Source organism: Carassius gibelio, chromosome B5 (assembly GCF_023724105.1).
Source record: "Carassius gibelio isolate Cgi1373 ecotype wild population from Czech Republic chromosome B5, carGib1.2-hapl.c, whole genome shotgun sequence".
In the NCBI taxonomy this organism is placed as follows: Eukaryota; Metazoa; Chordata; class Actinopteri; order Cypriniformes; family Cyprinidae; genus Carassius; species Carassius gibelio.
Genome location: NC_068400.1, coordinates 42,661,068 through 42,674,251, shown reverse-complemented (window position 1 = coordinate 42,674,251; position 13,184 = coordinate 42,661,068). Strand labels below are relative to the sequence as shown.

General features: G+C 36.7%; 2 protein-coding genes across 2 annotated transcripts in view; both read right to left on the bottom strand.

The window, feature by feature from the left end:
• LOC127957065 (methylcytosine dioxygenase TET3-like) overlaps positions 1-2,106 on the bottom strand; it is a 37,814-nt gene extending 35,708 nt beyond the window's left edge. Inside the window, exon 1 of the mRNA XM_052555421.1 lies at positions 1,396-2,106. Coding sequence (XP_052411381.1) covers positions 1,396-1,761 — 366 coding nt within the window. The 5' untranslated portion in view covers positions 1,762-2,106. The remainder of the gene's footprint in view (positions 1-1,395) is intronic.
• A 2,998-nt stretch (positions 2,107-5,104) lies between these two features.
• On the bottom strand, positions 5,105-12,243 carry LOC127957064 (AP-3 complex subunit mu-2). The gene is made up of 9 exons (XM_052555420.1): positions 12,088-12,243; positions 11,539-11,819; positions 10,344-10,515; positions 10,122-10,259; positions 9,916-10,001; positions 8,655-8,788; positions 8,031-8,238; positions 6,679-6,823; positions 5,105-6,087 (listed from the first exon to the last, which is right to left on the bottom strand). Exons 2-9 carry the CDS (start codon positions 11,809-11,811, stop codon positions 5,987-5,989), a joined length of 1,257 nt encoding a protein of 418 aa, XP_052411380.1. The 5' UTR covers positions 11,812-11,819; positions 12,088-12,243; the 3' UTR covers positions 5,105-5,986.
• Positions 12,244-13,184: the final 941 nt, after the last annotated feature.

Sequence of the window (13,184 nt, the reverse complement as noted above, 5' to 3'; positions counted from 1 at the left end):
ACGATCATTAAATAATAACAACTTCTGGTTGTGCAATAACAAGTCCTTTAAAAGTATTTTTCACAGTTGGTTCAGGTTAAATCATTTAGGCCTGGTTTAAAGTCAGGGTTTAGAGTAAGCCAGGATTAGGTTATAGTTCAATTAGGACATTTAAGTAATTCTTATAAACATGTCTTAGAAAAAAACAAAACAAAAAAAAAAACATTGCCACTGATATATTTTACGATCATTTTCTCAGATATGCATTTTATTCTGGAACTAGTCTTAAGCCTTGCCTGTGGAACTGGGGGATACTTATCTAATGTCCACACATGAAACAATGTTACCAAATAAGATATTGAATGCCATATATGGAAATTAATACAATGAGTGTCTTGTACTGAAAGGACTACATTAAAGGTTCAAAATCAACATAAATACTAATTATATATAAAGAGTTATACGATCCTTATCGGAGACTTTAAGAAACTGGTCATATTTTCAGGTCATTACAATCTAGGCAAGTATGGAAGGATGAAAAGAGACGTGTCGAGACAGGACAGGTGAGGAATGTGTCTAGGAGGACCTATAACAGCTAGTCAACAGGAACTAATAACTGTAGCCTAGCCTTTAGTGTTAAATCCTCCCAAAATCACCAGCAGACAACAACATGCATGGATATTAGTGCTGGGCGACCGCTGGATCAACTGCAATTAATTGCATCCAAAATAAACGTTTTATTTACATAATACATGTGACCCTGGACCATAAAACCAGTCATAAGGGTACTTTTTTGTAAATAATTTAGATTTATATGAAAATTTAAGAGCGTGATAAATAATATTTCCTTTGATGTAAGGTTTGTTAGGAATACAATATTTGAAAATCTGGAATCTGAGGGAGCAAAAAATTCTAAATACTGAGAAAATCACCTTTTAAAGTTGTCCAAATTAAGTTTTTAGCAATGCATATTAAAATATCTCTATGGCACATGATCTTTAATTAAAATCCTAATGATTTTGGGCATAAAAAAAAATAAATCTATAATTTTGACTCATACAATTTGTTGTTGTCTATTGCTACAAATATACGTCTGTGCTCCTGAAGACTGCTTCTGTGCTGCAGGACACATACTGACTGTGCATTGTATATATTTATTATGTGTGTATAAATCCACACACATGTAAGTATATATTTCAGAAAAGTTTTATGTATACTACATAAATTACAAATATTTCTATACAATATAAATTATATGAATATATGTAAATATTTTCAGAATATATACTGCATGTGTGTGTCTTTATATATACACATATTAAATATACACAGTACACATACATCTATTATATATACAAAAACTTTTATTTCGGAAGCGATTAATCGTTGTCCAGCACTCATAGATATTATCTTTACCTCCCATGGGCTCTTCCTCCTCTTCAGCTCGTCACACTTTCTCAGTTTGCAGATCTGGTGTCTGATTTTTCGGTTTATGCAGTTGCTGCAGGTACCGCAGTTCTCCTTCTTCATACAAGGCCCACAGACGCCGCATCTCTTTCTCTTCTTTTTGAGAGGAACAGCCTCCGTCGGTTCCTGGTCTGCCTCCATGTGTGGCAAGGAGAACATGCCAGCTTGCTCATGCTCGGACCTGATGTAGTCGGCTGCAGGAGACACCACCCTTGTGCTCCTGGCCCCGAGGAAAACTATAGGGTCCTCCTCGTCCAGAGAGAATTCATATATGTCCTGGACGGGAGGGCCAGGGCCTCCCCTCAGCTTGTGCATACCGAGGGTCCCGCTCTCTTACGGGACAAGAGAGCGGTAAAGTGGCTGCTAAAAATACAAGGTAAATAATAAGGTTCTTTCCAGCACAGCACAGACCAGTCCATAAAGTGTGTGTGCGGAGTCAGGGGAACTCTTTATTTTGAGGCAGTAGTTCTGGGCACGATGTCATTCACCTGCAGGTGCAGGTACGTTAGGAACACGGCCGCAGGTGATGGACAGCATCTCTCTGTGACACACAACTGTGACAGAAAGCAGTTCTGGTCCTGGCCGGTGAGGGCAGTTTGGGGACTGTATGGGGAGAAAAAGGTCAGCTTTAGGATACATTTCAGTTTTGGTCAAATTAACTATACTGTAGCTAAATAATATTATAATAGCATTTCTATCTATAAATTTGATTATTTATAATTATGAATATCTATCTGTATTTATCTATGTCGATCATCTATAAAAGTAAAATGTGGTATGTATCTATCTCAGTATGTATGTATATATGCATGTCTATCTATCTGTCCATCAAATGTCATAAATCAAGACATTGACAACACCAGCCTGAAATCTCATGATCATTGTACAGTCTCTTACAATTATGTACAGAGAGAAAGAAACCCCAGACAAGACACAGAGGTGCTGAATGACGAAAGGCACAACGTGAGAAATGGGAGTAAGGTGTCGGTTCGTGAGACATGGCTCCGGTGCTCTTTGTCTGTCCGCTGTGAGTCTCGGTGCGGGACCGTCGCTCGAGCTCTTTGTTCGGCGCTTGGGGAGCGTCAATAAACTCTAATGTTTTAACGGGATCTACTGGTCACGCAGTGTGTATTGTTGTCAATGAATTGTGTGGTTGACACACGTGAGGAGTCGTTAACGAAACGTTGTGTTTCGCAATGGCGCATTATTTATTCTGTAAAGTGTTTGGGGCGATGACAGCGCTTTAATAAGGAATTCCCTCGTGCCTCGCTTAATGCTTCGATAGATTATTAATTATAACATAGGCTACTGCAGAGTTATTAATATGGTAGATTAAGACCTTAGCATGGCTAAAAAAAAAAAAAAAAAGCAAAACAAAAAACAATGCATTAAGATGCATTTTACAGTCTAGCCTGCAGAACTATCAGCAAAACACCCCCCCCCCCCAGTTATAGTTACAAGTGCCATATATATATATATATATATATATATATATATATATATATATATATATATATATATATATATATATATATATATATATATATAAAGAGTAGGCTGAGTGTTTTGTTTAATGCATGTATAACAGCTGCACAAGAAAGCATGAGCTTGAGTCTGCAGAATAGTTTGGTGTTTTTCGCGCTCTTAAACTTTCATATAATATTTTCATGTGAATCTTCTTACATTTTTCTACATAGGCTATATAGTTTCCGTAACTCGTGTAAAATTGTGAACGTAAAAGACAAAAGAAAACCGCAAATAAAACATTTAATCAATTCTCAAAACATTTTAGACTAGATAATCTTCCTTTACGAAAATTAACCATGGTTTTTAAAAAAAATGTTACTATAGTTAAACCATAATGACCACAGATTAACCATGCTTTTGTAACACTTACCATATTTTAATCACGGATTGTAGTACAAATGGTAATCAATACGCTGGAAAAAAAAATTAAAAATAAAACTGCTTACTCAATATTTCCTATAAACCATGGTTCATTTTCTTAAGGGTTGGGCAGTCTTTTGTGACTTCAGCAGAAAAACACTGGAAATTGTTACGAGTCCCTCTGCCAGGTCAGTCAAGCGGTTTAATTTGTAGATTAAATCATTTTTTGAGATTATATATAGAGTTAAACAAATTCGACAGACGTGAAATTATACTTACACGTGGAATTGTTTTTGTCCTGAAAATCTTTCATTTTTTTTTATAACCAACGTATTCTCTCACAGACCGATGGTGGTAACAGTAACTTAACTCCTTCAGCGAATTTATGAGTGACTCATGCACCCCGTGTTGAAGCAATATTTAAGGGTTAATTTGCGAGTAGACCGAATGACAAGGAATCCGAGCAGTCAAATAAATCAGTCTAAACTCTATTAGAAGGGTCAAACGAAAGTATTATTATAACGATTCTCCTGAATCTCCCTAAATGGCTCACATATAAAAAGCAAACCAGTCAAGTGTTTCGCAGAGAAATCGCACGCGCTCTGAAACTTGAGCACGTGGCTCCTCACTCAGCCGGCGCTTTAACTGGCGGCAAAAATGGAGAGCGGAGGGAAAAAAAAGTGTAAAGATCGGCGATGATCGCTTAAACACTCCTGTAGTAGCTTCTCCCACTGATGTTGACGAACAAGTGACAGTTTTCCTTAAAAGGGTGAGAGAAACGACACATCAGCAAGCCCCCCGCGCATAAAGACAACAACACCCGGGGCGCGAACTCTCACAAAGAAAAGAAATGTATCAAAATATGAGCAAATAGAATGTTACATTTGTAACGCGTGCGCTACAGCGGTGTCCTCTGATGTTGTTACATTCAGAGGTTTTATCATTATCATCGCATAATAAGGTGGAAAACTGATCACTAATCGATGTGTATTGCGTTAATCACCTCATTAGGGATACAAAACAACTTAACACAGGGGAATACACAACTTACACTTCCATTCTAGAAAAACTGCAGTTTTATACATATTTATGCAGGTTTTATTTATTTTTATAATTTTTAATATCAGTATCAAGTAAAAGTTTCCAAGTCTTTAGAAATAATAAGCAATACTTACCAAAAGCGATGGACACGTTTTTTGTGCGTCCTGTCGAATCCCATTTAGATTTAAACCATAGTTATTTTAAAACTGTACACGCATATGAAAGTTCCACATGACTAAAACGTCATTATGTTTTAGCTTAAAATGCCGTGCAAATGAGAGAAACATGGAAAGTTAATTTGCTGCACGGGTTAAAAGAAGACATGACATGGCAAATTACACGAGAAGAAAAAAGTTTCTATTTCATCATGGGACAGACCCTTTAACTCTCCTCTGTGGCTCGTCTATGAACTCTAGGGAAGTTTTCGAGTTAAAAGACGAGGATGATGAGGAGGAAAGAGGCTGAAGTAAGCCGCGGAATGGAGTTGAGAGAGTGTAGTGGATCGAGGGGGTTAAACTTGCGTCATCGCGGTGACATGACGTCACCTGAGCTCAACTGAAGGGAAGCAACATGTTAACGACCTTCTTCAAATCTCAGATAGAGCAGGACGCCAGACCATCTTTTCCACATGGTGACAAGTCAATCTCTTGATATTAATATAATACACATTTTAATCACAGTGTTTCTGCAGTTCGCCTGGTTTTAGAGAAGCATGCTGCCAAACATGGGACATTGTGTATTTTTTATTATTATTACTATTATTTCATAGCACTGTAAACAGTTGTATGTATCTGAAAAACAGTATGGAAGAAAGGAAACATCATCAATTAAAGCTAAAAACAAAATGCACATACATCCTCGGTGTATATATTGATCAGTAAGACGGATGCACGTCCATCATTTTTAAACACATGTTGCATTCAGGGTAAAACAAGAGACACTGAACAATCAAGCATCGTGTGTAGGGTTATTATGGTCAGTTATGATTTAAATCATCTGGTTCTGGTCAGATAGGCAATAAATAGCATAAGAAACACATTTCAATAACAATTAAAACAAAAGGTGTATAGTCATAATACTACAGTAAACAGAGATAAAAGTTCAGTGTTTGACCATTTGAAAAATGGTTGACTTTGCACACAATCTTTGGGGATGGAGGCCGAAGTCAGTCTGTAACTGTAATGTAAGATCACATCGCTTCTCAGAGAGAAGGATCAATGCATAACAGTGCAGTTCAATCTCATGAAGGGAAATACAGAGAGGGAAGGAGAGAGTTATAAAAGTGACCATAAGAAATAAAGTCAGTCTGAAAGAGGAGACGGAGATCTAAGAGCAAGTGTAATCCAGAGAAGCTGCAAATAAAAAAGGACCCAATGAAATAGGAATATGTAGTTACTGTCCCTTTAACTCGGGCGCACCTGTAGAAGCACATTTTGATAGTGTTAATAACAATATAATCTCTCTGGAAGGCATACGCTTACACAGTCTTATCCTATATTTTCCTCAATTGATTCTGAAATGCATTCTAAAGGAGATGTATTCACTCTCTTTTCTCCGTCCCCATTCTCCCATAGACCAATTAAATTCTTTACGTAAAATAAGAATAGGTACTTTAGGTTCGGACTTGAAATTTGCCGGCCTTGGTCATGTATTTGATGCCTTTGAAAGGTTTGTACTTCTCGCCATACATGTCCAACCGATTGACTTTCAGACCTGTAGGGTGAGAAAGCAGAAAGCGTGTCAGTTACAGAACAGGTGTGTGTTTGGCACAAGAGAGATTTGGGGAAAGGCTGTGACTGCTAAAGCAATGCTCCCTCATACATGCACAGCTGCTCAAACCATCTGTTCCACATCAGAACGGCTCCATCTCCTGGCCACGCATTACAAGTGTCAGAATGTTTTCAATCGCTCATTCGTTTGCAGAAATGTGCTTAATTACATTCCCTGAGGGTGATTAAAGAAATCATTTACTGACTGAAGGTCAGCTGTGAAAATTGCGGCACAAAATCTCCAGAGTACCTGAAACAAATGTGCTATTTTAATAGACTAATTATATATTTGAATGCAAAACGTTGCAAATTCTACGGTGCATAATTAAGTACTACACAAAACAATGGGAATTGAATCTGAACTGAAAGCCTTACATTTTTTTTAAACCGTAAAAAAACTTTATACAATTCATGGTGCTGAAATGCTTTCAGAAGTGTTTTTTGTTATTCTACTATATTTAGTATAAATGTGTTGGATCACCACGTTACATCCGAAGCCAAACCAGCCGAGAGACCACGGATGGATGGACGGTACCTGAGATGGCCAGCTGCTGGATCTTGAACTGGATGTTGATCGTTGGGTTTTCATCCGGTTTGGAGGCTCCAGTCTGGAGACTCACAGATCCTTTTAAACTGGGCAGCTTCTGGGGGTTTATCTTCCCCACATCCCAAGACAGAAGCTGCAAATCACAGTTCACTGCAGTATTAGTATACAGCTACCAGCAGTTAAACGTTCACATGAAACCAAATCAGAAGACTGAAGCACGTCCTGACAACATCCTCAGATATTTAGCTGTGTGTTGCAATTAAAATGAGTCAGTTTCTGGTCAATCATTATGACCAACTAATAATGCATTTAACTTTTGTCATCCCTGAACTAATAATAATAATTATCAGTTGATCAAAGAAAACTTCCTAGCTTCGTATGTAAAAATATAACAAAAATGTTATGCAAGGGGAAAACTTTTTCCAGACTCAAATGTCCAAATATCTCAGTAGACTTTCAAACCATATTTAACATGCATGCTTCATAGAAGCGTTATATTTGTTAGGTAGTTCAAAACCTCTGTTTATTCACTGATTTTCTCAAAGTGACAACATGCAGAGTACATAAACCAAAAAACTATAACCTAGGGCTGCACGGTTATAACAAAAATCACAATTGTCGATTTTTTCCTTGAAATTGTAATTGCGATTAGCACAATTTACATGGAATGACGTTTATACCATTGTTTGATGCAACTGCATGCTGTATTTTTAAATGCAAATAAAACTAAAAACACTAACTGGACACCTTCAGTGCTTTTCTATAGTATAAAGCCTCACATGTCAACTATAACCCAAGACTTTCTAAAAATATGATTGGTACCTTAACATGTAAAAAGAAAAAACAACATCTCTTTAGTGTGCAGAATAACATAAGTGGACTTTAAACGATTAACTGCCACTTTAAATGTTATTATGCAGTTGTGGCATCCATAATAGTAATCGCAATTAGAAATCTGATTAATTGCGCAGCCCTACTATAACCTATTTCCATCAGACGTCACTGCAATCTTACAATGTAGGAAATGAGAGCATGGATGCACATGAATTAATAGAAATCTATTTGCAAAAAATGTGGATTTACTTTAAAGTTAGCACCTTTAATATCAAGAACTAATTTCAAAATCAGTGCATACGAGACACAATTACATTTTCATGAAATTACTAATATAAGTTACCTAAACAGGGGCAAAAGTCTGGAAATGCATATATTTTTTCATACTCTCACACTTTCCATTTCATGGAAATGACTCAATTCAAATTCCATACTTTTCCAAATTGTTTAGGAACCCTTGTCAGTCAGAGAACAAGGAACACAGAAAGCGTTGAAGCCTGGTTTACCTTGGTGACGGGGTCAAACGTGTAGGTGCCCTGCGAGGGGCTGAGGCTGGCGTTGAGGACGCCGCGGGGCAGCTGACTGCTCACCAGGACCGATTCCACCGCTTTACCCATCGTCTGCTTGGGGCCGAGCGTCAGCTCAAAGCGTCCCTGAGAACTGCCCTCTCTGAAGCTGATGTTGTGCTTCACATACACTGGGATGGCCACCAGGCTGAACAACACAGCGGGCACAGGAGCAACTGAACACGGCATTGCAACACAACAAGCGGAGCTATGCACGCTCACTAATAAATAAAGAACGCTGCTTTATGATCAGTGATGCATTAAATTAATCAAGAGTGACAGAAGAGAAAAAATTCACTTATTACACTGATGGGTTACACTATTTTATTTTAAGGTGTCCTTGTTACAGTGTAATTCTTCATTAAAGGACGGAGTAATATTAATTAACTTCATGTATGGTTAGGGTTCGGCGAAGGGTTATTTGCATGTAATTATGCATTATTTATGGTTATTATAATAGTCATGTAAAGTTTAACAAGGACACCTCAAGATCAAGTGTTACCCTGATGTGTTGAACAAAGCTTCTAGACGAGAGTATTTCGGTCATGCGCTGGCGGTGCTCACTTCTGAGAGCTGACGTGGTAGGACAGGAGCCGGAAGTTTCCGTCGGGAGGGATGAAGGACAGGATTCGCTCGGCTTCCCAGCGCTTGAAGCGGACGCAGGGGTGGAAGCTGACATCGTCCAGCAGACGAGGGTTCTGCAGCATCAGAGACGCAGGAGTTACATGTTGAGAGCATACGAATGAACTTCACACAGGCTTGAGCTTCAAAGTGACGCTGGTAATCGGTCACTCATTGCATGAATGGCAAAATAAAAATGTCTAGAAGAATGAAAAAGGACTGTCTGTGAGGTAAAGGGGTTTAAACATTACACAGTGCATCAAGAATTGAAGTATCTTGATCTGATCACATGACCAGCTGTGGCCTGCAAATCACTGCTATTTTAGTATTAGCAACATTCATATTGTCAATTAAACTTTAGTTGTTTATTAGCGATTTTCAGTTCATATCTTAGTATTTTTGTTATATTACTTTTTTTTTTTTTAGCTTTTGTACTGTAATTTTAGAACCTAAAAAAAAATGTAAGTGCCAGTTAACGGATATAAAATAGGTTCATGTATATACACATATACATACAATAAAAAGTTTGGGATTGTATTTTTTACAGAAGTCTCTTTCTGTTCATCAAGGCTGCATTTATTTGATCAAAATTACAGAAAAAAAAAGTAATTTTGCAAAATGTTATTACAATATAAAATAATGATTTCTATTTTAATATAATTTAAAGTGTAATTTATTTCTGTGATGCTCCGCTGTATTTTCAGCATCATTCCTCCAGTCTTCAGTGTCACATGATCTTCAGAAATCAGAATAATATGATGATTTATTATTAAACTGTGCTGACAATTTTTTTTTTTTTTTTTTTGTAAACTGATACAGGATTCTTGATGAATTTTCAGATTCCGATTTTCAGGATTCTTTGATGAATAAATGTAAAAAAATCCTTGCTGAATAAAAGTTTTAATTTCTTTAAAAAAAAAAAAAAAAGAAAGAAAAGATTTTTATTTTAAATAAACGCTCTTCTTTTTAACTTTTTATGCATCAAAGCATCCTGAAAGAAAAACACAGTTTCCCCCAAAAATATATAAAGTAGCAAAACGGTTTCAGCTCTGATAATAAATCTATGTAGATTAAATATATATGCAGTATATAATTTTTTTTCTGTATTTTTGTTTGAATAAATGCACAGCAGTCATTAGTTATTCAGGACTTCAAAACATTCAACAAAACAAGCTTTTATTACAAAAAAGATGTCCAGATTTACCATAAAAGACAAGGTGAGATCAGGCATTCCTGTGAGTTTGACACAGGCGTCGATCACTCCCTGGATCTCCGCTGTGATCGTGGATCCTTAGGAGGGAAATATACACGTCTGTGTGTTGATGAATGGTTTACGGACTCAAAGGTGAGTGATTCGAGGCAAAGACAACTGGATCTGTAAACCATAAGAGATAGAAGAAGATGACCTACCTGATTTGTCAATAATAGCATCGATTTCTTCCACCACGTCAAAGTAAGCTTCGTTGTTGGTATATTTGACCCCTGTTCTCCTCCAGGGAACCACTGACAGCTGACCTGTAGGAAGCTGCTCGCCAACATTAGTGCTTCCTGTGCACACACACACACACACACACACACACACAGAGCACAGTTATCATGCGTTCAGAAGCGGACAGATGTTTAATGAAGTACCTGTGATGGTGTTGACCACTGTGCGCAGGATGGTCGGAGGTTTGATGAGCTCTTTTAGGATGTTTGATTCGGTGGCCAGAGGGAAGCCGTTATCCAGCATCTCCTCCAGCAGCTCGTAGACCACCACAACATTGTCTTTAATAGCTGCCTCGGTGCAAACTCCGAAATAGTCCTGAGGGGAGACACACAGCACACAAACTAAACATTTCAAGAGTCTACTCGCAAAACATTTTCAAAAATCAGGTTATGGTATTATTTACTTTTTTTTTTTTTTTTACCTAGTCAAAATAACCCCAGTACACTTGAAAAAAATTATGGCACTACTTTATTTTATATCTATTTTGCACATGGCCCACTATCAGTCAAAAGTTTCTGAACAGTACGATTTTTTTATGATTTTAAAAGAGATCCAAAGTACAGCAAAAAGTAAAAAAAAAAAAAAAAGTAAAATTGTGAAATGTTTTTACCAATTAAATTAACTGTTTTCTATTTGAATATATTTTAAAATGTAATTTATTTGTGATTTCAGAGCTGAATTTTTATCATTACTCAAGTCACATGATCCTTTAGAAATTGATATGATTTTCTGATTTGCTGCTCAAAAAACACTTATTATCATTATTATTATTTCTATAATTTCTTTCACTAAAAAATAAAAAAATAAATACACCGACTCCAAGCTTTTGAATGGTAGAGTGTACAATGTTGCAAAAGCTTTTTATTTCAATTAAATGCTGATTTTTGGATCTATTCTATTCATAAAAAAATTATGAAAAAATAAAAATGTACTCAACCGTTTTAAATATTGACATTGATAATAATCATGATAAATGTTTCTTGAGCTGCAAATCATCACATTAGAATGATTTCTGAAGATCATGTGACACTAAAGACTGGAGACTAATGATGCTGGAAATACAGATTTGATCACAGAAATAAATTATATTTTAAAATATATTCAAATAGAAAACAGTTATTTCAAATAGTGAAAATATTTTAGTATTTTTTCATGTATTTTGAATCAAATAAACACAAGCTCAGTTAGAGAGAAAAAAAATACATTGAAAATCGTACTGTTCAAAACCGTTTGACTGGGCGAGTGGCACGCGATCTTCCTGACGCAGTCACTTGTGATCAACACAGAAGCAAACGGTGTTAACGGTGCATTAGAGAAACAACTGAGACCGGTCCAAACCTGGAAGGTGTCCACCACACGATGGAGGAACTCGATGACAAACAGAGGAGGCACTTCGCTCTGAATGACGGCCACGAAGTAGATGCGGTGTCGGAGCACGTTAATGAGGAAGTGATGCGGGGTCGGGATCACCGGAGGAACGTTCTCCGGTTCCGTGGCTCGCTCCAGAGCCTCAAAGAAATAATCGCAGACGGATCGGCTGACCACGCTCTTCCAGTGCTTCTCCAGAAAGATGTCCCCCGACGCGTTCACCAGGAACAGGCTGTGGATCATCGTGGCAGCTGGAACACAAGAGCAGATCAGAAACCTGCCTGCATCTTCACGGTAACCGAGAGGCCTGAGCTCATCTGTTATTCTACATCCAGATCCGGTTACCGGAGAGAAGACAGAGCAGCCTGCTCGGATGAAAGGGTTAATATGTCTCCTCCCCTCTCGCTCATCGCAGGATTGTCTCGTGACGAGCCACGGATTAAAAGCGTTCATTCATTCGCACTTTCACCTTTTCTTTGGGTTTGAACGCTTATATTATAAATATAAATGAATACTTACAATTTCTGTTGGTTTGTTTTTTTTTTCTGCCACTTCCCGGGATTCTTTAATGAGACAGAACCAGAGATGTCGCTTCCTTCTCCGTTATTTAGTAACGAGAAAATACATGATTGTCACTCGCTCTAACCAATGGCAGGCTACGGCTAGCAAGTTGACCCCGCCCACTCCGTATATAATTGGTTTATAACAAGGAAGCGAGTGGACTATTATTCTCGAAGTTGATTGGACAGTGGCTAAAAACGTCATTGCACTGCGTTGTTTTATTGGCTCAAGGTAGCTTGTCCTCTTGATTAATTGAGGTTAAAAATGTTATAATAATAAACCAGCCCTGGTCTTCAAGATTACACTATTACAGACATTGTCAAAAAAAAAAAATCCAATTTATTTTTTGTTTCAAAACATTACAAAAGATTGTATTCGGTGTTTGTTCTCAGTCTGTATAGAAAACTTTGATTTACTATAAGAAATCTAATTCCGGTATATATACTTGTGTGTGTGTGTGTGTGTGTGTATATATATATATATATATATATATATATATATATATATATATATATATATATATATATATATATAAATATAAAAATTTAGGTAATCTCAAATTTTAAAAAAATCTGTCCGATATCAATAAGTATTTCCATGGTATGGCAGATAACCAATGACTTACAAAAAAAAGAAATAAGATGTATACTGTCAAAATAATGCTGCAGGTGAGTGCATTTAAGACTGTATGAAAAATAAGAAATACATTTTGACATCTACTTAAAATTTATCAAAGGTGTTACTAAATTATTGTTAATTCCTAAAACATGTTTGCAACAATAGTATCCAATAATGAACTAGATAATCTGTAGAAAAATCAACAAAATTATGCATTTCTAATATACAAGTGTTACGATCATGTACTGTTTGTTTTTAAATGCAAAGCTATTTCAAAGCATACAGCAATACAATGTATCGATTTTGTGGAAGGCATCAGTTATTGCTCATTTACAAGAAAGGCGGCAAAAGTTGTTTTTTAAAACATGACCTCTAGGAATAGTTTTTCCAGTTAAACTGAATGTTCAGTTTCTAAAAGATAGATTTAATTTAAAAAC

What these genes read in the sequence shown, in the direction of transcription:
- LOC127957064 (XM_052555420.1), bottom strand. Translation starts at nt 11,811, where the DNA reads ATGATCCACAGCCTGTTCCTGGTGAACGCGTCGGGGGACATCTTTCTG. An exon ending in TACCACGTCAGCTCTCAGAA is followed by an intron (nt 8,239 to 8,654) that starts GTGAGCACCGCC and finishes TGTGTTGTTCAG; the next exon opens with CCTGGTGGCCATCCCAGTGT. An exon ending in CGTTTGACCCCGTCACCAAG is followed by an intron (nt 6,824 to 8,030) that starts GTAAACCAGGCT and finishes TGTGATTTGCAG; the next exon opens with CTTCTGTCTTGGGATGTGGG.